Source organism: Meriones unguiculatus, chromosome 3 (genome assembly GCF_030254825.1).
Source record: "Meriones unguiculatus strain TT.TT164.6M chromosome 3, Bangor_MerUng_6.1, whole genome shotgun sequence".
NCBI classification, from domain to species: Eukaryota; Metazoa; Chordata; class Mammalia; order Rodentia; family Muridae; genus Meriones; species Meriones unguiculatus.
This window is the reverse complement of record NC_083351.1, coordinates 146,576,624-146,602,653: the sequence shown is the minus strand read 5'-3', so window position 1 is coordinate 146,602,653 and position 26,030 is coordinate 146,576,624. Positions and strand designations below refer to the sequence as shown.

At 43.4% G+C, this 26,030-nt stretch overlaps 1 protein-coding gene across 3 annotated transcripts; it reads right to left on the bottom strand.

The window, feature by feature from the left end:
- Positions 1 to 1,478: 1,478 nt before the first annotated feature.
- Positions 1,479 to 26,030, bottom strand: Nipal1 (NIPA like domain containing 1). Of its 3 annotated transcripts, XM_021627771.2 has the most exons (7): positions 25,576 to 26,030; positions 16,945 to 17,100; positions 11,989 to 12,255; positions 10,152 to 10,208; positions 8,345 to 8,435; positions 5,522 to 5,682; positions 1,479 to 4,934 (listed from the first exon to the last, which is right to left on the bottom strand). In XM_021627771.2, exons 3-7 carry the CDS (start codon positions 12,092 to 12,094, stop codon positions 4,306 to 4,308), a joined length of 1,044 nt encoding a protein of 347 aa, XP_021483446.1. In that variant the 5' UTR covers positions 12,095 to 12,255; positions 16,945 to 17,100; positions 25,576 to 26,030; the 3' UTR covers positions 1,479 to 4,305. The 3 variants fall into 3 exon arrangements, with proteins under 3 accessions (XP_021483446.1, XP_021483447.1, XP_021483445.1); XM_021627772.2 differs by lacking the exon at positions 16,945 to 17,100 and having other exon boundaries at positions 1,479 to 4,697; positions 25,576 to 26,029; XM_021627770.2 differs by lacking the exon at positions 16,945 to 17,100 and having other exon boundaries at positions 25,576 to 26,027.

The window sequence follows — 26,030 nt, the reverse complement described above, 5'->3', positions numbered from 1 at the left end:
TCGCTTCCCTCCACAATTAACAGTGCCTAACTTCCCCAGTCAAACAGCTGCTGGGGCCTACAGAGATCAGGGCGAGAAGGAGATCTTCCTGTAGCCTGTTGCACATCCTCAGCACGATGAAACAGTTCCTGGAAAGGGTTTTGCTCCTGGAAGTTCTGGGGAGGCTGTGAATGCCCTCACTCCTCCAACTGCCGGAGATTGTCTACCTAGGAAGACTAAGGTGTTGCTGGGTCAAGGTTTTTTCTGTTACTAGCCGAGTGTAGATGGAGATCCAGCCTCGCACTGAAGGAGAAAGCTATTCCATGGGTAGTCATCAAAAGAGAAGATGGTTATAGCTGTCAGCACTCTCACTGACTTCATGGGTTTCAACTGGGAGAAACACATGATTCATTTATTAAAGTAAACTTTGAGAGTCTTTATAACCCAAGTGTACCTCACTGTGGTGTGTGTGTGTGGTGCATATATGTGTGTGTGTGTGTGTGTGTGTGTGTGTGTGTGGTGCATGTATGTGCATGTGTGCATGCGTGTGTCTCCAGGTTAATAGCAGGTTTTTTTTCCTCTCTCACACTGCACCTTATTTTTCGAATCAGGAACTCTCACTGAGCCCAGGGCTTGATTTAGCTACCTCAGTGCTGGGTGTGCCGCTGGGTCGGTTTTTACGTGGACGCTGGAGATTCAGAGAGGTCCCTGTGGTTGCACAGCACACACTTTAGCAACCAAGCTGTCCCCTCAGCCTCGTGATCTGCCTCTTGATGGCTTCCTTTAAGCTGTGGACAAGGCATTGCTGGCTTGTGCCCACACAGACAGCCTGCTCTGGAAGATGGAAGTCTGCATAGCTTCAATGTAGACACACATTGTTCCCCTGCACAGACACCACTGCCCGGCTTGCTCATATATCTACCGTCCGTAGACTGGGTACTGGGTGTGTTGGGAAGGTGGCATGCCAGAAAGCGCAGCACATTGTTCCCTTTGGTTGATAAAACTGAGGAAAGAAAGGGTATGAGATACAGGTAAGAGAGAGGCTTTCTACCTTAGACAATTCCTTTATTTGAATTAGAAGCAACTAAGAGTTTAGTTTGTAACAGTTCCATTGTCTTGGGCATCAGCTGTAGGGGAGGACTGTGCCATTTTATAGAACCGGCTTGAGCTACCCCAGGTGGAGCCCTGAAGCCAGTGCTCTCATAAGTACTGGGGGACAGCTGCCCCTTTTCTTTACGCTATTGAGCTGAAGGAGACTTCATTATACTAACTGCCTTGAACCTCCATTTTGTTTAATGACACTGTTGAAGGATAAGACAGGTTTTTTTCCTTTTCTTTTCTTTTTTGTTCAGGTGCCAAGTCTGTTCTGCCACAGATGGTTTCGGGAGAGCCTTCTCAAAACAGATTTCGGTCTGAAAGAGAAGGCGCTGGAAGACTCTGTGCAGTGTTACCCCCTTCAGAACTTTCTTTGAAATCTCAGAACAAAACAGGAACACACCTTAATGCACAGAAAGGCACAACAAAACCACATTATTTTATTGGAAATATACAGAAACATTACAGATTTATAAACTATCTAAAAATGAATAGTATTTACAAGCATTTGAAAAATATAAACTTTCATGAACACGGTTTATTAAAAAAATATCAAGAGCACTCAACATATTCACATGACTCCCCGTCCCCCAAAGCTTTCGGAGGTGAAAGGGACATTTGGTTTGGTTCCACTCATTTTATTACTTCCCCCCTCATGCTGTGGATCAAACTCAGTGTCTTGTGTGGCTGCTGATGGAGCATGAGCCACTGAGCTACATTCCTCACCTCTAACAAAAACACTTTTGTTGGAATGATTCTATATTGTGAACGAGAATGGACAGTGATGAATTCCCCTTCACTTGGATTGTCTGAAATGAATAATGTGAGCGAAACGGAGGAAAGATGAAGGATTCATGAAAACTTGTGGTCAGTGGTCCTCCTCTGTCTATCAAAAAGAATGTGCAGATTAGAATACTAACTCAAGAGAATTAACTTTAGTGAATTTCCTGCTATTTACTGGACAAGATACAAGAAGCTTTCCATGTATGTGAGCTAGGATTTTCTTTCTTTTAGAAATAAGTATTAAATTTAATCTAATATTTTTAAATCTAAAGAATTTTATGAATATCTTTTACTTGGGACTAAAAATAGTCATTAACCGCTGACCTAATGGTGAAATGATAAATTAAAAGATACAATAATTATATATATAATATTTATATAGTATATATATATATATATATATCCACCAAATAAACATGCCTATATGGTAACAGGGATTATACATTCAAATGCACATGAATATGAGACAAGTGATTCAGAGTGACACAGAGTGAATACAGGAACACAGTAGTTTGCTCTTCCTTAAGCAGCATTTTTCTACTCGAGAAAGATTCAGCTGTGGTATTAGACTCACAGTAACATTTTCATTTTTTAAATGGGTATGCTCACCAATAATCTTTCCAGAGAGCTTTGTCAATATTACATTGTTTCTCCATCTTTGACAACTGATTAAATCTCTCAGTCTTCCTCCTAGAAATATATGTCGACACAAGTTCATTTTCCAACCCCAGGACACATTGATCCTTGTATTCCAGGAACCTTTGACCTGTGCTCAATGTACCAAGGGCCAAACTTGACAGCTACGGTGTCAAGTAACAAGCAACATTTATTAAGTGTCTGAAGGTTAAAATCCTTAGAGTGGACAACTGTCACAACCTGAGGAAGGATGTCAAGAGAAATGATTGATATTCTCACCAAGAAGATACCCTGGAGGTCCCAGTGGAGTTTTCAAAGCAAAAAAGAATACCGGTAAAAGAATCTGTACAGGTTTCCAACATGCTACCCTTTCAGAAGATAATTTTCTACAAATGTATGTTCACAGCTTATATACCTGAGACATAAGTGAGTCAGTAATGGAAAGTAAACATGTGTTGGACTTGAGGTATCAACTCATGGACTGCCCATGGTTTATTAGCTTCCGCCAACATGCAGTGCTGTTAACTGCACTAATCAGTAGCCCTTGATGAAGATTCTAAGAGCAGAGCTCTAGAATGAGTCAGGGACACCAAAGGCAAAGTTTTAACGAGCAAGACACTTCCTGTAGCATGTCTGAAGTCTCGACACTTCGTTTTTAGGAATTTCTCTCTCCCTACACACTGGTCAACGAGCCGAATTGGAAAGCGTGGTCAAGGTGAATTCAACAGGAAAAACAAATGCATCTGTTCACTTATAACAACAGTAGGCTGTGGTCATTCTGAAAAGGTAGAAACTGTTTGTAAGTTCCTTCCTGAGGGTGAAAAAAAAACAGGTTTAAAAATAGCATTAATATTTTACAAAGAATCTGTCAGCTGTTTTCAGTTTTGGAGGACCCACTTTCTAGGGATAAGACATTTGAGAAAAACTGAAGCACACTATAAACTTCACTGTGTTGTGATTGTTTTACAAAAACCTTTATGCCAACAAGAAGAAATATATGGTACAATAATTTTTCAAAAAGACACACCTGTGACCCCAGCACTCAGGAGGTAGAAGAAGGAGTAAAGAACGTGAGGCCAGCCTTGGTCATATTGTAAGAGCTTGTCTGAAAAATAAACAGACAAGAAAACAAACCAAAAGAAAACAGCCAATCTCCAAAACGCCAAGAAAAGAAAAAAGAAAAAGGAACAAATGACTATTGTAAGTCATTGCAAAGCTAAATTCACTCGGGTCTTCCAGAAAACACATTTTCCAGGTCTATGTTAATAGAATCTCCGAAATAATCATGTGTGTGTGTGTTTGAGGAAAAGAAAAAAAAAGTTTGTGTCATGAACATTTTAGCCCGCTGTGTTCTTAAGCATTTCACTCATCTTCAGTGTAGTTTAAAAAGCAGGCAGTTGCAGACCAGAGGTCAACGCACTAGTCTTCCCATTTCTTAGTCTTAATAGCTTGAGCGTATGACTCAGAGAATGGTGAGACTCTGCTTAGTCAGAATACAGTTAACAGCTCCTTGGATCACCCTGAGTCTAAGACGAGGCACTGAAGAACTGAAGTGCCATCCAAGCAGTGCCAAATCTACTGACCAGAAGACTTATTTAGAGACAAATGACAAGTCTTTGACTTTTTTTTGTGGTCTTCAATAGTTGTGAAAACATAACAGGAAGACACGAACCTTCTAGAAGATGATCAAACTTTGATTTTCCAATTTGGTGGTCACAGCAAAGTCTATCCATTCATTTATTTTTTTTTTGACTCCCATATTAGACCTTCCAAGAAAAGTATTGTTTTCTCTCCAGGTGTCTCCACTGAAGTTCAAAGTTTATGGATACTTTGGTCATCAGTCCTGCTAAACAGGGTGACATCATCATCGGTTCCTGAGATTGAGCAGTCTGCATTCTCTAGTAAAACATAACTGTTCTGACTGCCGTTTGGAGAAAAGACTTCTTTCTTTGCAGTAGATGTGAGCTCACTCCAGGTGATGTTGGTGTTTTTAAAAGCATGTAATAGGAAGATGCCATTGATGATGGTGAAGAACCCACTCAGGGTCCCAATGATATCTCCAGCCTTCATGCCATACCACTCCTGGAACAAGATGGCAGAACACGTCACTACCATGGATGTGAAGAACACGTAATAAATGGGAGTCACCAGAGATGTGTTGAAAGTGTCCAGGGCTTTGTTGAGATAGTTAATCTGTGTTGTCACTGAAAGTATAAGCACAGTCAACAGGATGAAGAACAGGGGATCCTTGTAAACAGGCTTCCACTCTAGTAGTTCTTTGATGGCAATCCCCAAGCCCTTGACAGAAGACACTGAAAATGCTCCGATCAAAGAACAGATTGCGATATAGACCAATATATTACTCTGTCCTTTCTTCGGGGCCACAATCACAATCAGCACCAAAGAGATCACAGAGACGATCACAGCAAAGGAAATGAACCCTGTTTGGGGGGTGGGGGAGAGAAAGAATTAGACCCAGGAGCTACTGAGAGGACTGTGCCTTCCTGAGGTCCTGTTAGCCACCAACTTAAGAGTACATAGAACACTTCACAAACACATTGCTTGGATCTCAACGACATCACTACTAGGCAGGGCAGGTGAAGGGTCTTATATATTTACTTAGAGGAAGAAGGGGCAGGGGTTTGGGTTCATCATAACTTTTTTGTCTCCACTTGTCTCATCTCTCCTTGTTATTGTACAGCGAGGACACACAAACACAAACACAACTTATTACTTCTTTTCAAAGAGTTATAACTAGTAAATGTCTTAGAAGCCACAACAGGCTTGTAGGATACCTTCAGTGTCAGCACAAACTTCCTATGGTTATGGGCATGGTGGAGTGTGCTGGTAATGTCAGCACTCGGGGGAATGACAAAGCGGACTGTAAGTTCAAGGCCATCACCCTGGGCTATATAGTGAGGTCTTGTCTCAATAAGCCAAGCCAAACCAAACCAAACCAAACCAAACCAAACCAAACCAAACCAAACGTAAGGCAGGCATACATAAATGACTTCAGTGGATCACTGACCTGGATCTCTCAATTTCATTTCCATCTCACGTAAAGAAGCGACTTCTCCCTCTTGTGGGGCATGGATAACCATCACAGTTGACCCCAATATGCTTAATATGCAGCCTATTTTCCCGTGAATGTTCAAGCGCTCGTTTAAAAAATAGGAAGACAGTATTGCACTGTTGAGAGAGAGAGAGAGAGAGAGAGAGAGAAATGAAATCAGCACAGCTCAGTTATCTTCTGATTCCACTGCAGCTTAGAGGTCACACTGCTGTATGTCCTGCCCTGTGCCCCACAGAACTGGCTAGAATACACTAGGAGACACTGGAAGGCCCTAGCTTGTTCAGCAGTGATGGTTAAGCTTCTCTATTTTGCTGCTTTCATACGTCGGGAGGAGATACTGTAGACATGCTTTGCCCCAGACATTTCCCCATATGACTTAGAGCTTACTTAGCTTCTAGTCACCTTATGTCCTGTCAAGTGGACTGGAATGAACAATATTTTGTAGCTCGCTGGCAAAACTGAGCATCCTTATCTATCTATCCTTTATCAAATGCTTGGCTCCTGACCTGTTTTGATTGTAGGTGTTTTGGGTGTGTGTGGCTTATTTGCATGTATGACAACTCTTAGGGAGGGAACTTGAGTTTACAAAGATTCATCTGTGCTTTGTGTAGACTTGACAAACTCCCCCGAGGGCAGTTTTACACAGTATGTTTGATGTGCTCGTGTTTTGACTGATGCCTGTCACATGAGGTCAGGTGAGAAATTTTTCCCTTATGGCATCCTGTGCAGGCCCAGAATGTTTCAGATTTGGGAGCACTTGGGCTTTGTAAGTTTTGAAGCAGGGAAGTTCAGCCAGTCCATTTAGAATATAATCGGCCACAAATGTTTCAAAGATATACACCCTAGCCTGGGGACCTGGGTCATTCTGTAAAGTGTCTGCTGCATAAGGACCAATACCTGAGTTTCAAGACTAGGACCCTTGTAAAAAAAAAAAAAAGCCAGTAGGTTTGTACATAGTTTTCAAACCCCAGTGCTGGGGAAGTGAAGACAAAAGAATCCCAAGGGCTTGCTGGGATCTTAGCTTATTTGACAAGCTTCAAGTCAGTGGGAGATCCTGTCTCAACAAAAAAAGGTGTACAGTGCCTGAGGATTGACATCTGAGGCTGTCCTTTGACTTTTATTACACACAGACGCACACACGATATATACCTAGACAGCAGGTACTCTGTTCAGAACTGATTCATAACTGACACATACCTGTTCAACTGTTCAGACTGTCAAAGAGTGAAAAACTTCCCTACTGTCCACCCGGCCTGCATGTTTCTGTCTATCTACAGCTCCCAATGTTTTGCTTTTCAGGATTTGTTTTCAACCTAATCACTGTTGGCATCACCATGGGTACCAGAGCAGGACATCCTGCTGCTACACCAAGAGGCTCACTGTGGTCCCTGCCCACCAACCAGCCTTCTTCCTGGCCATTCTCAATTAGTGGTGCCATTTGATGCCAAGACTTTTACCTGGCGCCTTCTCAGAGTTGCCATCTTGTGGTCACTAGTGGCACTTCAGCCCCTGCGAAAACTCATAGCCAAGTCTTGTGACTGCTTTATACACACACATCAACTCATTTAATTCTTTCAGTTCCATAAAGACAGGAAGGAGAAGTTGGTAGGCCTAGTCTGCAGCTTTCTACTAGAAACCGAGAATTTATAGACTCTAAAAACAACAACAACAACAACAAAAAACAAAAACAAACAAACAAAAAACCCCAAATGCAACAAAATGGTAGCCAAGCCGCACAAGGAGTTCATGGTTACTGCAATCATAATATAGATGAACTCAGAAAAGTCAGACCCTGTGTGCTGCTTGGTTTTTCTTAACCTGACACAAAGGAGGGTCATGTGAGGAGATGGATCCTCACTGAGGAGTTGCCTCCTTGAGACTAATCTGTGGGCATTGTCTTCATTAAGGGTTGATGTGGGAGGGCCCAACACCAGCAATGCTGCAACCCTGGGCAAGTAGGTGTGCCTGAGGTGTATAAGAAAACAAGCTGAGCAGGTTGTGGGGAGCAAGCCAGCGAGCAGCTGTTTCTCCATGGTTTCTGCTTCACTTCCTGCCTTTGAACTTCAGCCATGGCCTCCTTCAATGACTCTCTCTCTCTCTCTCTCTCTCTCTCTCTCTCTCTCTCTCTCTGTGTGTGTGTGTGTGTGTGTGTGTGAATTAGGACATCCACACAGAGGTATCCAGCAGGCTCTGGTAAAATTTTAGTGAGAGTTGAAATGTAGCTTGAACACTATGCCAAGAAGAAAAAATTCAAAGGAGGGTCACAAGTTACTCAAGTGAGAGGTATAAAACACACCAAAAAACAAAACAAAACAAAAAAGCCCCCTGGCTAGGCTTCACTGAATCACTGCAACCATAATTTGCAATTACCTTGTTAGTTGCGAGTCAAGCTTTCTTGTCAGGATCTTTTTTGGGGGTGGTGGTGAGGGGTTGGGGGTGGGGTGGTAACAATATGACCATGTAGTTCCTATTTCTACTACTATTTTTGGGGGGTGGGTAGCTTTCTCAATTTTTAATTAGAGGCAAGATTTATTTTCTTTGCTGGAGGTCTAACTCAAAGCCTTTTTCATGTGAGCGATTCTTAGCCCAAGAAATAATCGTTTACGCCTATAATACATGTAACTTGTCTCTAAGACTTCAGGAATCCCAGGCATTAAGCTCTCTGTGCTTGGAGAGCTCAGGTTGCATTGTTGTTCCTAGCAGAATGCGTCTCGTGGCTTAAGGGTGCTGGTGATAGAGAAGAAGCCACAGAAGCCAAGCTTTCTGTTGTTCACCTACCTTATGAGGACACTCAGAGCCCCCAGTGGGGTGACCAAGGTTGCAGGTGCAAATATATAGGCCGCAAAGTTTGCAGCCTCTCCAGCTGCCACTGGAAAGCAAGCAGAAATACGAGCAGGTGGGATAATGGCTTCCTCGGAAGAGGTAAGAAAATGGCTCCTGCTAGCAACAGATGTCTATCTCAAAGGCGCTAAGACAGTGGGAAAGGATTGCTACCATGGGATGTAATTGTCTGGCGATAACAGTGTAACAACACTGATGGGTGAATGCACACTCTACCTGGCTTTCAACTGAGACTTGAGCTACTTACACATTGAAAACATATGTCAGTTTAATGGAATCTGGTAGGGGTAGCTTTGGAGTAAGTTGAGAGTGACCCCATTTGCAGTCTGACCACAGCAACAACATTGGCATTTTATGAAATGAGAAGGGTTTTTGTGGCGATCTTGTGTCTAGGTGCCTGACAGCCAGGAATCCCCACCATAGGCCCACGAGTAAGTGCTGGTGTCTCAGGAGCTCAAGAAGATCCAGGCAGCTGTTTGAAAGTCCTAAGGATGGATGTCTGAATGCGACCTTATCTGAGAAACTTGAGATCTGCACCAAGTAGCGTGTTGCAAATACCTTCCAGAGTGAGGGAAGCTCCCCCAAGAGCTAGCTTTTGTGTGGAGCCAGCTTATTCTCAGGGACTGCAGCGGGATATTTCTCCAGAGACTGAAGTATTCCACGCTGCCCAACTGCACCAAGCAAACGCGCAGTGGGGAGAGAAAAGAGAAGAATATATTCTTTTTCTTTCCTTTGTCTACTTTGGTACAACACGGAAACTACAGGAGTACCCAGCATTAGAACACCGTGAAGACAGGTCTAAAAGTTCAGAGCAATTAAGAGGCTGCTGTCATAAAAAGAACTGTAACAACCTTTCCAGACTATTTCCTTCAGTGACTTTATTTTGTTTATAGTTTCTATTTTTATAGCTGTTGTTCCACGTAAATCCCAATTCATATGCTAATAGCTGGACAGCACCCCTCAGGAATGTTCTCAACCACATTCTCACAAGCTTTTTGGCCTGGTTTCTACAACATTATAAAATATAGCCATACAATTTTCTCCTTAGATTTTCATTTTAAGATTTATTTTTACTTCGTGGATGCAGGTGTTGGCATGCATGTGTATCTGGGCATTTTGTGGGTGCCTGGTGTCCATGGAGGTTAGAAGAGACCGTCAGATTCTCCTGGGACTGAAACTGAAGGTAGCCATGAGCCTCCATATGAGTTCTGGAAGGGAACCCAGGTCCTCCGCAAAAGCATCAAGCGGTCTTAATCGTTGAGACTTATCTCCAAGCCCCTGTATTTCCATTTGAAAATGTGAATGGAGGGTGAGGGGATACAAGTAAGAAACAGACAGAGGAGGAGAATCACTCAGATAATACCAACGGGAACCTTCCTAAGGTTCCAGTCTACTTCTATTCAGCAAGTGGGGATGAAAACACCTTAAAAATGAAAAGGGCTCTGCAAACTTAGATGCCTTTTGTTCATCATCCCTTTCTGCTTCCGTCATTTATTAGGGGAAAGGTACTCAAACAGTTTCTTTAAAAAAATAAATAAAACAATAACTTCTTTATTTTATGTGTGTGAGGGGTGTGCTCATATAGTATGTCTGTGCACACGGTGCCTGTGATGGTCAGAAGAGGGTGTTAGATCTCTAGAAGGGAGTGTGCTAAGTCACCACAGTCCTTTGCAGACACAGTCCCATCCCCCGCAGGAGGAGGTTAGAACAATGGACTATGAAAACTCACGAGCTCCATACTTACTTGACAGCAGTCCTGCCCACCACACCCATTCCTTGAGGTAAGAATATCCACCTTGTCCTGGGAAATACCAAAAACCAAAAATTAGAGTCTCACCTCAGGGGATAAGGGCAGAAGAGCTGAGTCCGGGAAAGTTGTCGAACGTGTTGGCAAAGGCAAGACTTCTAGTCAACTCAGCAACTGTCCTCTCTGAGGGTCCTTCCTTAGGTCTTCTCAGGCTTTCTGTTACCTATGGAATGTTCCTTTGACCTGTATGAAATTTTACTTAGTCTTCAGGTTCACTGCTGATGTCAGTCAGCAGCACAGGCCTGGGCTCTTATAAACTTTGAATTCTTTATTTCAGCCATGGAATTAAGACTCAAACATAGCTTGAAAGTGACCCTGGTCCTCGAGAGAATAAGATACTTGATATGGGAGTCTTTGAGATTTTGGATGAGTCAATAAAGGAATGACAAGCATCAGACAGCTGGACTCTGCTTAGCCCCCACCCTGACGTTCTGAGAAGGACAAGGAGCTTTTCTGAAGCTGCTTGGAGTCATTTCACCATGAGTGTAACCCATGATCTGAGGTCACCTCTAACGTGTCAGCTGTAGACAGTGGCATTTTCTCAGTTCTGACACATCTAACTTCCTGACTTTGACCTAGATGATTTCATTATAGTAATCACCTACTATTGTAATTAATATAATATGTTATATGATAATTATATAACTAAGCAGGTTCTATAAGCAATAACGATGATCTTGCAAACTAGCTTACTATGCTTCCTTTATATTTTCTCGTAATGAAATGTACAAATGACTGAATGGGAAAGGTTCCATCACAGTGGCTGTTCGCACATCTCACCTGTGCTTTTTACTTTTCTGCTTTGCTGTTTTATTTTAGGGTCTGTGTTTTCTTGTCTTGTTCTTTATATATCAGGAACTCTGTCATACTGTGCTGTATATTTCATAGCTCCCCCAATATCGTCTGACTATTTAGTTTCAAGTAAGTTCTTTCCAAAGAGGATGTCTGTGTGCGGCCTGTCTTATCCATTCACTCAGAGCATCTCTTACATTACATAGAATTCATTCTTCTGTTGCACAGACTAGGTTTATACTTAAGAAGGCTTCATTTCAACATCAAAGAATCTGGAGTCTATTCTGCAGAATGGTTAAAAAGTAGAATTCTCACGTTTTCCCCTCTGCTTTTTCCCAACTGCCTCAGTACTTTTAATTGAATAATTCATTTTTCTTCATTAATCTGAAATACTACTTTTAAAAATTGTATGTTAGGCATTATATGTAATCTTTTCAACTTGTACATCTTCAGCAATCTCTTATTATTTGTTTTAATTCCAGCACCAAATTGTTTTCATTAAGACCACAATAGAGTAGGTTTCCTGAAGAAGCAAATATCCCCCAATACTCCTTCAAAAACTTGTTTACATAATTTGTATCCATTTATTTTTCCATATTGACTTAGAAAAAATTTAAATTTCTTTATGCTATTAACTTCATGAAAAAGAATCTAAATATGTAGCTAATGCAGTCAGACAGGGATCTCAGCATCTGAAAGGTCACTGTAAAGAGCAGTGTGGTTCTACCATTATCCATTCATTGACTCAACAAATATCTTGTGGGTGCCCAGCACTGTGAGTGCACGGTTTATGAGTCTCCTATCAGTAAGCAAGCAAACCTGAGGACTAAAATAAACAATGCATGCACTATCATAGAGGTAGAGAAGGAAACTGGTTCAGTGATAGAAACTGAGGAGACCTTTCTAGCTGGTGAACTATGGCAGAATTCAGAGGGATGAGTCAGCTGGCAAAGGGCAGGACAAAGGGGAATGTGTTTCTTACCTGCTCTAGTAATGCCCTTGTTGGCCAGTTGCAAGAGACCCTTTTTTTTGAGTATGAAACTTGAGCCAATGAAAATGCTGGAGCTTATTGCCAATACCAAGCCCATATAAAGACTGTACTTGTTTTCTACATTTGCTGAGATGCTGAAGTTGGTTAGAGTGGAATTCCGATTTGTGTAGAGGACAGGATGAGCCAGCAGCTGTGACACGTTTGTGATCTCACATGAAGCCTGGGAAGAGTTTGAACACACCAGAGATAACACATAGCCTGGTAAAGACAAAGAGGAAGGACACATTAGGATGCAAGCGAGCTGTGTAAATGCTTACTGCAAAAGAAAGGATGTGGATGGAAACACATTCTTATTGTTAACAAAGAACTCCCCCTAAGAAGTGGTCCATGGGCCTTCAGACACTTTTAATTAAGCTTTCACACATTCTTAAAATGATTTAAAAGTTGTTTAGTTGTCATTGTTCAAAGATGAGAGATTTCACATGAAAGTCTAGAATCCTCTGATAAATCAGTGGGTCTTGGTTCCAGTAAGGAAGCAGCCTGATAGGGGAGGAATTCCTCCCCTTCCATCTGACCCTACCTATCAGGTCTCACCAGGATTGGCTGCATTGTTTTCCTCTGTGTTCTGGTAAGGCTGCTCCCCCTTCAGGGAAGTTGATCAAAGAGCCAGACACTGAGTTCATGTCAGAGACAGTCCCTGTTCTTCCCATTACTAGGGAACTGACTTGGACACTGAGCTGCCATGGGCTACATATGAGCAGAGGTTCTAGGTTATCTCCATGCATGGCCCTTGGTTGGAGTATCAGTCTTAGAAAAGACCCCTGTGCCCAGATTTTTTGGTTCTGTTGCTCTCCTTATGGAGCTCCTATCCCGTCCAGGTCATTCTATCTCCTCCTTCTTTCATAAGATTCCCTGCACTCTGCTCAAAGTTTGGCTATGAGTCTCAGCATCTGCTTTGATACCTTGCTGAGTAGAGTCTTTCAGAGGCCCTCTGTGGAAGACTCCTGTCCTGTTCCCTATCAGTGGACTGGGGGAGGGGGATGGGAAGAGATGAGGGAGGGAGGGTAGGATTGGGAGGGGACGAGGGAAGAGACCACAGCTGGGAGACAAAGTGAATAAACTGTAATTAATATGAAATATATATATATATATTTACAAAGGAAGCAGCCTGTTGGAAATGCGAGTGCTTGCTTAGGCGTGCCTTGTGCTTTATCATTCACCACAGTCCCTTACTCCCATCTCCCCCTCCTTCCCAGGATCAGTCTGTCTCTCAGAAAGAAGGGCTTGTGATCTAGGAGAGTGGAGAAGGTTGTGTTGGTGCCACTGTCCTATAAACTACCCTATTATCTGAACTTTAGCTGACCCATTTGTTGGGTATGAACTGTGCATTCCAAAAAATTGCATTAAACTTTAATTTTGCATCCCACGTTGCCCAAAGAAAATCATTCACTTTAACTAATTGACTTGCTCCTGAATAAACAGAAATTTTGAGAAAACTGAATTAAACATCAGTAAGTTTTATAAAGAATAAGATTCAAGTATGAATGCAAAACCACTAGAAAAGACACATTCTGTGCACTGGAATTTTTAGGCCAAACCCTAAACTATGAAATGGAAATATTTTATACAATATGGGAAACTCTAATAGTCTGTCTCTTGAACAGTTAACCAACAAGGTGACATTGTGACCAAATCTCTTCCTTTCTCATTTTATTTCCTTTTTAAAAAGGCAACGTGTCCCAATATCATTTATCCTGAACAAACAAACAAAAAAAATAGGACAAAGGTAAGTCATAGAATTCGCCCTGGTGAAGAGCCTCTCAGAAGGCGAAGCAGTCCCACGTGAACAACCCTGGATGCACATCCAGCTAAACGTCACTAAGTGAACTCAGCAAGTTGTTCTTATACATTTATATGTACAATAATATTTAAACAGTGACAGTTAAAGAGTAAGGTCATACAGGTAGGAAGGAATGGTGGGGGACACAGGAGACATTGGAGGGAGGAGAGGCTACTGTCGACAGGGTACTCATATGTGAAATTCTCAAAACCAAAAAAAGAGTAAAAACAAAATAAACAAAAGCACTCTGATTTAACACCCGCCCCCATCTTAAAAAAGTACCCTAACCCACTAATGACAGCTTCCTAAACACCCAGCAAAAAAAAGACTTCCCAGAAGGCGCTCTTCACTTCTTCCCATTGCACTCTGAAGCCATCATAATTTCACAATGCGCAGTTAGGAAACAGCCTTAAAGTTCAGGTTTTGAAATTGTTGAGTAATTGACCTCAAAAATTTCCTGACCATTATTTATGCGTGTGATTTAAAGATGAATTGGCTTTACCTGAGAAATGGAGACTCTGAGTCAAGAACTTTTTAATATTCCAAGGAAAATTACATTTCTTAAGGGATTTCCAAAAGAATAAATAAATAGATAAGTAAATAAAATTGAGAAATGCTCTAGAATATTATTTTAAAAAGAACACCCACAAATGTTCATAGTAGCTAGGTAGCTATAGTATTCTTACTCCCAGTGAGCATCTCATCTAAACCCAAGAAATGAGCCAGCTGTGTAACCAGGCACTTGGGAGCTAGGCTCACAATTCTGAGGCCAGCCTGGATCACAGCAAGAGACAGCAAAAGAACAAAACAGCCAACAAACAACAAACAAATGGAGAGGGAGCCTGGGAGCATTGTTTTGCTAGTTACAATTCTGATTACATTCATTCCTGAGAAAACACTGAACTTAACTTCCCAATGAATGCATTCCTGTCTTTCACTATGTGGTTAACATAGCCATTCCAGAATTTTGTCTCTGAAATCAGGGTGGGTGGACCTCATTCCAGGAAAACAATATGCCTTCTAAGCAGCTGATGGAGCAAAAGAACATTTCCTACACTTTAGGGGGAGTGGGGACAGCGGTGCCAAGGGAACGCAAATAATCTTGGTTGCATTTTCCAAGCTCTCCCTGTGGCAGGCATGAATGCTGGGAGTTTTATGGCAGGAGATATGATAGAAATCTTGCTGGGTTACTGACCTTAGAACTTAAATCGTTTTATGCCTTGGGAGTGTATTCAGGGAGGAAAACCCACAGAAGCTATGAAGGAGGGAGAATGAGGGTGTATGTGTGTGTGTGGGGGGGCATGGCATAGACAGTGGGGCAGAGCATGTCAGCAGAGACCCTGGAGGGTTTTAGAGGATCTGAAGCTATCTCTAACAGAGAGTGGGGCATCTCAGGATCCCAGGAAGCAACTTAATTATTCAAGGAGTTGAACCTAGACGTTACTCAGCATTGAAAGTCTAGTCATTCAAATGATAATAGTCATTTTAAAACTGTAATAGACAGTGTCAGTCACTTTGACAGTGACTACCATTGTATATTTGTACCAGAAGAGAGACTGCTTCTTTGATGTTAATGCTTTTTTTTCATTATTAAGCAAAAAAAAAAAATACAAGATAAATGTTATTTGAAAATCAAAGGCACTCAATTTAAGAAATAAAACATTACTCCTTACAAGTGACACCGATCCTGGACTCTCTTTAACATTTCTCTCCTTAGAAAAGTGATTTCCTTGCTGTAGTGCCAAAGTTGTGTAACTGCAAATGGCACAGCTAAATAAGCCAAGTCAGTCTTCTTATTTCAGAAAACTATAAACATAACATATAAATAAGGCCAGTAGAGTCTTAATGTTTACACAAAAGGTGAAAAGCTTTCATCTCTCAAAGCTACATTTGCCTATGGAGAATCATTTAATTGCACAGTATGTGGCAGATTATTTGATTTCCAGGAAGTCTATGATTGGGTAACACTTCATTTTAATTAGAGAATCCCAGCAATGCATTCCCAGGTTGAAGAGAGCTTTATCTCACCATCTAGTCTCCTGTGCTTGATGACTCTTAGCTTTCCCACTGTTAACAGATGGTTCTTCCCCTAGTGTGTGTAGATGTTAGATGTCCATGAAAGGCCTGATCCCCAGGCTGGCCCTATTGGGAGACAGTGGCGTTGTCAAGAGATAGAGGTGGTGGGGTGCTTTGGGTCATTGGATGTGTGCCCTTGGGAGGATTATGGACCAGTTTCCTTTTTCCTCCCTCTCCCATGATGATGTGAGCAATTTTGTCTTCCTGTGTGTTCCTATTTATGTGCTCTTTCACTACACCCCCAAAGCAAGGAAAAAAGAGGACCTGGACTGAAACCACCAAAATTCTGAGTCAAAAATGCATCATTTCTCTTTACAAATAGATTCTCTCACTTTGTTATCTCTGTCACTGACAGGTAAGAGGTGACCTGAACTCAAACTTCAACTTGCTTCCACGGTTGAATATTCTTTCATTATTTCTATCTCTTCCTCCGTCAGAGGTCTCATACACTCCGGGTTGGCTTTGAACTTGCTATGTAAAAGCATGACCTTGAACTGTGGATTCTCCTCTATCTACCTTCCAAATGCTGGAATTACAGGCATGCACCATCACACCTTTATGTGGTACTTGGGATCAAGCCCAGGGCTGTGTGTGTACTTGGTAAGTATTCTAACATCCCTAGCCTGAGTTTACTCTCTTGCACATGTGTAATTCTCAAAGCTGCTGCTGGCCTTTCAGCAAGAGTCCCAATCACGAAGAAAACACAGAGAACACCTGAGTATTTAGGCAGGAACAAGTCCCGGGCAGATACGCAGCCTGAAGCAGGAACCCCGTCTGGCCCGCCCTCAGCTGACCCGAAGACACGAGGCAGGAGTAGAGAGCGCAGCTGCCCACCTCATTGACATAGGAAATCTGAATGAAATCTTTCTGTCTACCAGGGTTCATTCTCCAGATGGAGCCACTGTCAGTCAGGTTACACTTCCTTGGTTGGTCTCACTGATTCCATCACAGTTTCCATGCCAGTTAAAATAAAGCCTCAGTTCCTACCCACCCGAAACTTTAAAACTCACTAAGCTCTGAAACATGCTCACCTTTGACCTTGCATTGTGTTACTCTTCCTCTCCCTCACACAGCATGCCGTATTTCACCCATTCATCCAAATAGTCATTGTCTTTTGGTTGGCATGAATCTTCTTAGAAGCTGAGGGTACTACAGTGAATGTCACAAAATTCGCACCCTCCTGTATTCTAATAGGGGAGGGATAGAGAAATAAAATGGGATAGAGAAATAAACTGTGTGATGTGTTTAAATGCTAGGAAAAGCAGTAAAGGCCGCAGACATATGTATATTTTGAAAACAGGATTAGGTAGACATCTCGGCTACATGTAACAGCAAAAATTTGTAGCAGAAGTATGTGTGATAGTCAGCTGGGTTGGGGACAGGAGGGAGATGGAACAGGACGTAGTCACAGGGCACTTGGAGCAAGATCGGGTGAAATGAGCTGTTAGAAAGAAGGTTCCAGCACGCCATTGTTCCTTCCAAAGCTGTACACTGGCTTTCCTTTACATTCAGAGAAAATAAGTCCACCTGCCCCATACACAGTCAGCAGACCTGTGGTCCCACTTCCTCTGTCTGTTGAAACTTACTGGCCCAGCTGTCTGTTCTTAGAGTAGTTCCTCTTCACCTTGCAGCTTTTAAAAATGTATTTTATTTTATTTTTATTAATTACAGTTTATTCACTTTGTATCCCAGCTCTAGCCCCCTCTCCCCTCCCCTCCCAAACCCACCCTACCTCCCTTTTCTTCTCCTATGCCCCTCCTCCACCCTAATGATAGGGGAGGTCCTTCTCCCCTTCCATCTAACCCTAGTCTATCAGGTGTTATTAGGACTGGCTTCTTTCTCTGTGGACTGGTAAGGCTGCTCCCCATTGGCACAGGGGACAACTTCCTGAACAGAACACCAACAGCACAGGCTCTAAGATAAAAAAAATAAATAAATGGGACCTCATGTAACCGAAAAGCTTCTATAAAGCAAACGACACTGTCATCAGAATAAAATGACAGCCTACAGATTGGGGAAGGATCTTCACCAACCCTATATCTGACCGAGGACTAATATCCAGAATATATAGAGAACTAAAGAAGTTAAACAGCAACAATCAAGTAACCCAATTAACAAATGTGGTACAGAGCTAAACAGAGAATTCTCAATAGAGTAACATCGAATGGCAGAGAAACACTTAAAGAAATATTCAACATCCTTAGTCATTAGGGAAGTGCCAATCAAAACGACCCTGAGATTTCACCTTACACCCATCAGAATGGCTAAGATCAAAAACTCAAGTGACAACACATGCTGGAGAGGATGTGGAGAAAGAGGAACCTTGCAGCTTTTATAGCGGCTATTATTTATCCCCTTACAGAGTACTGGCACACTAGCCAGCTGCTTCTCGGCACTAAAATGCCTCTTTCTGGGTTGAGGTATAGCTCGGTGTCAGAGCCCTGACACAATGCACACATCCCCAACACAATCCCTTAGACAGCTCCTCTCTGCAGTCCCCACCAAAAGAAATGGCCAGTCGCCTCTCAGCAAATGATCCTCTTGAAGGCTCCCAATCAATCACATTTCTTCTCACAGCTTATGTTTTTATAACATCTGCATGTCCATATGGTTATGTATTTGCTCAACAAAACAGCTGTTGGACCCATTCCACCCAAGGTGCCATGCTAACATTCTCTCTGTTCACATGCAGTCAGTTCCTCTGTGAACTGGTGAGGTGCAGGTCAACACGACAGCAAAGCAGTTTAACGAAAGCACAGCAAGCCAGAATAAGCAGAGGGAGCAGAACAGGAAGGGTATATTATGTAGACTAATTTGGAACAGAATAAGGGTTAGAAATAAATGAGGACAAATTTGGAACAAAATAACAGCATGATTTTGGAGACCACTTCATGGTGGACAGATCTATACACAGACTCTCATGTGGCTGGGTAAGATGCCCATTATTTCAATTAACAAAACAGAGTTGAGGACTGAAGGTTTAGCTCAGAGGCACATTCTTGCCTGGCATGGGAGGTCTTAGGTTTGATACCCAGCACTTGAAAAACAAGTAAACTACAGTGGAAAACCTCACAGCAAGGCAGCCATTGCAGCACCGACAAAATGCTTCAAAATGGACATGAGAAGACGATGCTGGTTTAAAACCTGTTTTCTTTCTGTTTTTGTTACTGTTTTTGTTATTATTTTTGGTTACAGGGTTTCTCTTTGTAGCCCTGGCTGTCTTGGAACTCATTCTGTAAACCATGCTGGCTTCAAACTCAGAGATCTGCTTGCCTCTGCCTCCCAAGTACTAGGAATAAAGACATGCACTACTGCTGCTGTCTTAAAACCTATCTTTACACATGGTCTTCTTCAAAGGGCCCGGAGCGGGGTGGGTTTGGGTGGGGATGGTAGTGGCAGGGAGTGTCAAAGAACAGCTGGCCGTGAGGTTTCTGTAAGTTTCTGTGGTTTTCATACTTTACCATCTAAAAGAAAGTTTACTCGATTGCGAAGGATTAAATCCTTTTGGGGTTAAAACAAACAAACAAACAAACAAAACCAAAGCCAGGTGAGGTGGTGCTCACCTTGAAACCAGTGCTGGGGGCAGAGGCAGGTGAATGTCTTTAAGTTCAAGGTTGGCCTGGTCCACAGTGAGATCCAAGCCAGCCAAAACTATGTAGTGAGACTCCACCTCAAAAAAAAAAAAAAAAAAAAAAAAAACTTAAAATGAATAACCAAATAATTTCAAATGAAAATGTAAGAAAGGAACTTAAGAAACATTCCAGTGAGCTTGCATGCATATTAAGGAATTTAAAATCAATCATTTATAGTCCACACTAAATATTAGGCTCAACTGTGTACATCACGGTGTTTCCTGAACAACTTTGAGTGGAGAGTTTTTGTTTTTGAAGTAGTGCTTAATTTTGTCACTTAAATCTTTTGGGACTTAGAAAAAAAAAAAAAACAACCTTGTCTTTTCATTCTCTTGTTAAGATATGAAGAAAATCTCTTTCAGAGCATTTAATAAACAGTTATATTTTACCCAGAAAATCAAAGTGTCTTAGTAATAAAAACTGTGTTTATCTCACGGATTTTGAGACATGACTATCACACATGGTTATCTTATGGAATTTCTCATTTGAGAAATGCCTATCACACATGTGTTTTGAAAGAGTGATGTGTTAAAATTCTGAAGACACATTGTGTCTCAGAGGCCATGGGATGATGGTTAGGGTATTGCATTAGCCCCAGCGCCTACTGTTATAATATTGATTAAGAATCTGCTGCAACATATTTGGTATAAGGAAGAAAGTTCATTGTGGAAAGGGGCAGGGGAGAGAGAGAATGAGGGATGTCTCAGAGAGTGACAGAGAGAGAGACAGAGAAACTGACGGGGGAAGTCCCTGCCCTGGAAAGTTCAAGGTAGAGGGCAGAGTATGTAAGTCATGCTCTGCACCAGGTCGGGACTGTGCTGGGAAAATCTGGAGCTGCTTGCCCTGGGCCCGAGGCACAACACCTGTGGTGATGTCTAAGCAGCACTTATTTTGTACAGCTCTGGAGACTGAAGTCTGGAGATGGCGTGGCCTTGGGTTTGGGCTTCTGGTGACCACCTCCTTTTCCCTGTGTTCTCTTGGGGTGAGCTTCCAGGCCTCTTTCATACAGAGGCACTTCAGGTTGGACATCCATCATCCAAAGTCCCAAATGCTACAAAACATGAAGCTTTTCAGCACTGACATGACATTACTGAAAAAAATTCCAAATCAGGAGACTGTTTTATCTAAAAAATTATTTTGAAATATTGTATAAAATTACCTTCAGAAACATGTATAATTTTTACATGAGATGTGTGTGAACTTGTTGTTTAGATTTGGATCCCATTCCCAAAATATCTCATTATGTACTTGTAAATATTTCCCCAATCCCAAGACATCTGAAATCTGAAATACTTCGGATCCTAAGTGCTTTGCATGAAGGATGTTCAGGCTATAATTTCCTTCATGAAGGCCCCTCCTCGTGGACCCTGGACCTGCTTAGCACTTGCCCCACACCCCTCCTGTAGCGGGACTGCAGGTGCATGCTCTTCCCCTCCCCCCTTCAATGGACTCTCTATTACCAAAAAAAAACCTGGCCACAGTCAAAAGCAAAAAATAAAAAATAAAAATAAAAAAATAAAAAATAAAAATGGCACACCAAATTTCCAAGTTCTTATAACCACAGACAAGTGATTTCCAGAGATCTAAAACTCTGTTCTATGTTCCCAAAGTCTCCCCTCTCTAAAGTTCTACTTCCCAACATTTAACAAATCTTTTTTCTTTACACTGTGCTTTCAAAATAAAAAATATGCATCTTAAGATTATACTATGAACTCTTATCTAAGGACTTACAGTTTGCTTATTGGGCATGGTATTTAAAATCTAAGTTCAACTCTTGTTTAGGACATGTCTATGTGTGCAAATGTGTATGTAAACAGTCAGATTGACCACATGGCCTACAACTTGCCATGTGACTCGATCTTAAAAAGACCGTATGGTAAAAAACAATAATTATAAAGCTTCTTAGTCCTAATAAACTCTCTATTATTTTTATCTCCTTTTAGACCAAGAAAACAACAAGTCTTTTTTTAAGTTGGTATCATTTTTATAGAAATTAAAAGTTACACTTTTGCAACATACTGTATATGTGATTCAACCCTGGCTCAAAATGTTCTTTCTATGATGGTGAGCTTTCAAGGTTAAACAGGTCTATTCTGATTTAAAATGTATGTCCAACTACTTATGTCTTTGCTAGAACTTGGGTGTATAATGAATGCTGTTTCTTCCTCCTGCAGCTAGCTGTCTGTGTTTGGGGTTCATCTCTAGGTTTGGTATAATAAATTCAAATGTAATTTTAAAGTTGTTTTATACTGTTCTACACCATCACTGACTCCAGAAACAGGTTATTGTTTACCATTTCTCAGGGTCGAAAACAGGATATGGTTAAAACTCATAACTTGGAGTCAATATTTGAAAGATTGGGCAGGGAGATCTTCTCCACCCCATCTCACTGGGGTCCAGCCTAAACCAACTCTGCCAAGGACCTGTTTCAAAGGTGGCCAGGAAAGACACTAATCCTTCGGATGCTCCAGCCCTTGGCAGGCCACCAAGCCATGCCCTGCCCGCCAGCAGCCTGGCCCTGCAAGTCAGAGTGCTCCCATGTGGGCTTGGCCTCCATGCCCAGCCCCGGAGGTCCAACCCAACCAGTACAGGCACCACAGACACTTCCAGCCATCAAGCTCCTTGGCCTGATGGAGGTCTGATGGCTTGCAGACTCAGCAAGCTCCATCACCCAGGGTAATGCTGCAGGTCTGTTTTAACCTCACACTCGGGTCCCACGGTCACATTGCCACCTTCTGCCGTGGGAGTGGATGGAACCTGCTTCCTTTCCAAAGATCCTGCTCCCTATCTCAGGTCTCTGATGGGTTTAAAGGCTAGTTAGTGAAAGTTTAGTCAGTTTGACAGCAGAATCCGAGGCTTCAGATGACTTCCCAGTCCTCTCAGAGATGCTGCCGCTAGATCTACACACAGTCCACCTTGTTACCAGACTCAGAAAAAATGTCTCAGATGTAACTTTTTGCTATTTCCTTTAGCTAAAGGACAATGATGCTCCCAACAGTCTCACCTGTGTCTCGTGATCAAGAATTGTGTAGGAAGATGAAAAGCTTATGTATGGCCCAAGGACACAGAAGCTTAAGTTGTGAGGACCTAAGAAAGTATTTTAGGGTCTAAAAGGGTGTTTTAAGGTTAACAAATATAAGTGAAAGTCTAGATAGTTATAAGAAAGTGATTCACATTTCTTCCTGTTGCTATGCTACTGTGGTATTAGGCCTATTCAGAGCTTTGACACTAATCACCGGAGCTCTGATTTATTTATCTAACTCTGGTAAAAAAAAAAAAATCCACTATATGATTCACTATCCTGGTTCCAAGCTCAAGATTTTTAAATTCCTTTGGTTTGCCTTTAAAATATAGACTTAAAATATTTCTTATTGTGCTAGACATTTATATACACCCACTCTTCTGGGTAGAAGAGAGAAGCCCCTCTTTCATGATGTGTAATCATACTGAAAATCAAGATCAAGTGAGATTTTGCTTTTTCTACTTTACAGAAGGCTTCTGCCTTCCTGAGTTCACCTCAAAGACTGTTCATGCTGTTCGCCCAAAATAACTTCCCAAGCTATGACACAAAGATGTGTGTCTACTGCCTTTTCTTACAACATGCTTTTACAGATGTTCTCACAGACTCTGGACAGTAGGAAAACAGCCAGCTCCCCCAGCACTTTGCTAGTCCTCCATTCTCTTAGGGTCCCCAAAGATGCTGTCACCCTCAAGTCAGCAGGAAGCAGCTTTTTTGAATACAATGTCCCCATTCCCGCCTTACCACCTCTTCCTAAAGTCCTCTCTCTCTCTCTCTCTCTCTCTCTCTCTCTCTCTCTCTCTTATTTAAATGAAAAGGGAGGAATATTAGAGCAACAGGAGACTCCCTCAGCTGGCTTGCCTTCAGGGGACTGTCAGGATCCTAGCGACCTCTGACATCATCACCTGCCCCTGCCAGGTGTGCACCAGGTGTGTGGCTTATAAGAGGACCCAGCCCCTTGCTCTCTTACTTTCCTTCCTTCCTCTTACATACGCTCTCCATTTCTTCTGTCTTTCTGGCTCTCTTGCTCTCTGTCATGGGCACCTCCCTTTCCCCACCTTCTCCCTAACCCACAATAAACATCCTTTATATCAAAATATGTTGCGGTGGCATATTAATCATTATTATAACAGGCCCACTAACGGGTCATTTGCTTCCACGGAACTACCTGTCATCAGGGTAGTGAACTCCTTGGGAGTTCTTGGGCCAGATTAATGACAATCCTACCCTGAGACCTTGGCCAGTGCTTGACTCACAGGACTCTTGTTCTCACCTCAAACAAACCAATCAAGCAGACTCCGGTTAAGCCCTGTCAGGCTCTGCCCTGCGGATTTCCGGATTTCCGAGGTATCTCGCCTCTGGCACCTACTCTGACGGTCAACAATAAGATTCCTTGCCATTTTAGATAGAAAGATTGGGAGCCAAGGGGACTCTCTGAGGCTAATACCAGGTCTCTCACTACTGCGAATACAATGTAACCTCTCCTGTCTTTCTCAGAAACTTCCTGCACAATTAATCACAGAGGTGAAACAGAGCCCCAACATTTCTTGTTGTTACTAAATGTATGTATGAGTAAAGCAGGAAAAATATCCAGAGGTCAAATGAGTGGGTACAGTCTCCGTACAGATCCCTGAACAAACAAGGGCAGGGTGCATTAATGCCGCTCTGACATAGTGGCTTCAGAATTATTTGGAAAGGGGACCAACTACAACATGATTAACTACCACATGGCTCTAGATGCGCTTCCCCAGGGACCACCAGTCTCAATTTGGGGCAAGTTTGTGGGTTGTGGCAGCGTTCTCTTGTACATGTTCTTCCCTTTCTAAGGTTTTTGATGAGTTCCCGCTCTTCCTCCCTTCTCTCCTTTTTATCGCCCCCCCGCCCCCCATTAAGCTATAAACGGGAGAAGCCAAGAAAAGGACCTAAAGGATGTGGCCAGGAACTTCTAAAACACAGGTTCTCAACTTGTGGGTCTCGACCCCTTTGGGATCCAACGACTTTTTTTTTTTTTACACGCGTCGCCTATCAGATACTTACATTATACTCATTAACATTACCAAAATTACAGTTATTAAGCAGCAACGCGGTAGCTGTGGTTGGGAGGTCTCCACAGCACGAGGAACTGTATTAAAGGGTTGCAGCGGTAGCTTGGGAACCACTCTAAAGTGAGGTTCTCGCCAGACAGCTCTTTGCCCTCTTGGAGTCATTGGCCTTTGCCCTAACACCGTGAAAAATGATAATTTTATTTGCGATGCGCATTTCTCAAGCCTGCCCCACTCCATTCCCTATCTTCGGTCCAGTTCACTCGCACCTTCTGAGGCTGCAGGGAGCCAGGGGATGTGGGGAACCCCTGCTGAAGGGCAAGGGGCCCGGCCCAGGGAGTTTATGGGACAAGGTGGGGGGTGTACTTCTTAGCCTGGCCCGCAAGAATTTATAGAAGGCTACGCCCAGTTCCACAACTGTTTCAGTAGTCGCCCTACTCAAGAGACTGCCCAGCAAGTCCTATTCCTAGCTCCGGGTGGGAGACTTCGAAGGCAGAGCAGCCACGAGGACGGCAGGGACCAGTCCGGTCCTGGCCTCCCCGTGCCGAGGGACCAGTCACCGGGACCCTGGCACAGGTCGCTCAGGGCGCAGCCCGCGGGTTCCCCGGCACGCCCTCCGCCCGGCCGGTGGCGTGGACCGTGGGCTCTGAACCTGTGAGGCTGAGTCAGAGCAAACGTCCTCCTCTGTCAAGCCCGGGGACCCGCCCGGGCACCCGCCCGGGCACCGAGCGTGCGTCACGTCTGCCTGGCTCCCGCTCGGGCTTCCCCACGGAGCCTGGAGCGCGGCGGAGCCGGCTGGGCCCTCACTGGCCCGCTGGCGGGACAGGCTGGAGGACGGGATGGCTGGAGGACCGCGTTCAGAACCCGCGCATCCGCTTGGGTCTAGTCGGATAGAGACGGCGCATCTGGACTCCCGGCCACCCAGTGACAGGTGTCCCCAGCTCTCCCGCAGCCGGGGCTGACGCTCACCTTCTCGGCAGGGCTCTCCGGGCGGCAGCCTCAGCTGTGCCCCCATGGCCTGGGGACCGAGCTTTCTTGGCTGGTGGTTGGTGCTGGCTTCTCACACACCTGTGCCGAGGGACCCACGCTCGTTCCGGCAGAGCCGTGGAGTCGGCGAAGGGTGTGTGCTGTCCCCGCCCCCCGCGGCGGCTTCAGCCAATGAGAGTGACCGGGTGGACGGCACCGGAGGTAGCCACGCCCCAGGCAAGGTGATCTGAGGCTCCTTCTCCACCCTTTGACCGCCGCCGCTGAAGCTCCTTCAGTGGCCGGTGTGTCTGTGGGGTGGACCGGCAGTCCGAGTCCGGAGACACTTGTCCAGGGGGCGATGAGGTCACAGCGTGGAGGCTGCCGAAGCCGCTCGGGGAATTCAGTGAAGGAGAAGCTGTGTCGAGGCCCCCTTCTGGCTGCCCCGGAGCTGACCGTGT

Excerpts from the sequence above, each read along its gene's own strand:
- Nipal1 (XM_021627770.2), bottom strand. The coding sequence starts at position 25,621 with ATGGGGGCACAGCTGAGGCTGCCGCCCGGAGAGCCCTGCCGAGAAG. Across the intron at positions 10,209-11,988 it reads CAAGGGCATTACTAGAGCAG|GACAAGGTGGATATTCTTAC; the intron begins GTAAGAAACACA and ends GGTATTTCCCAG. Across the intron at positions 5,683-8,344 it reads GCTCTGAGTGTCCTCATAAG|TGCAATACTGTCTTCCTATT; the intron begins GTAGGTGAACAA and ends CTCTCTCAACAG.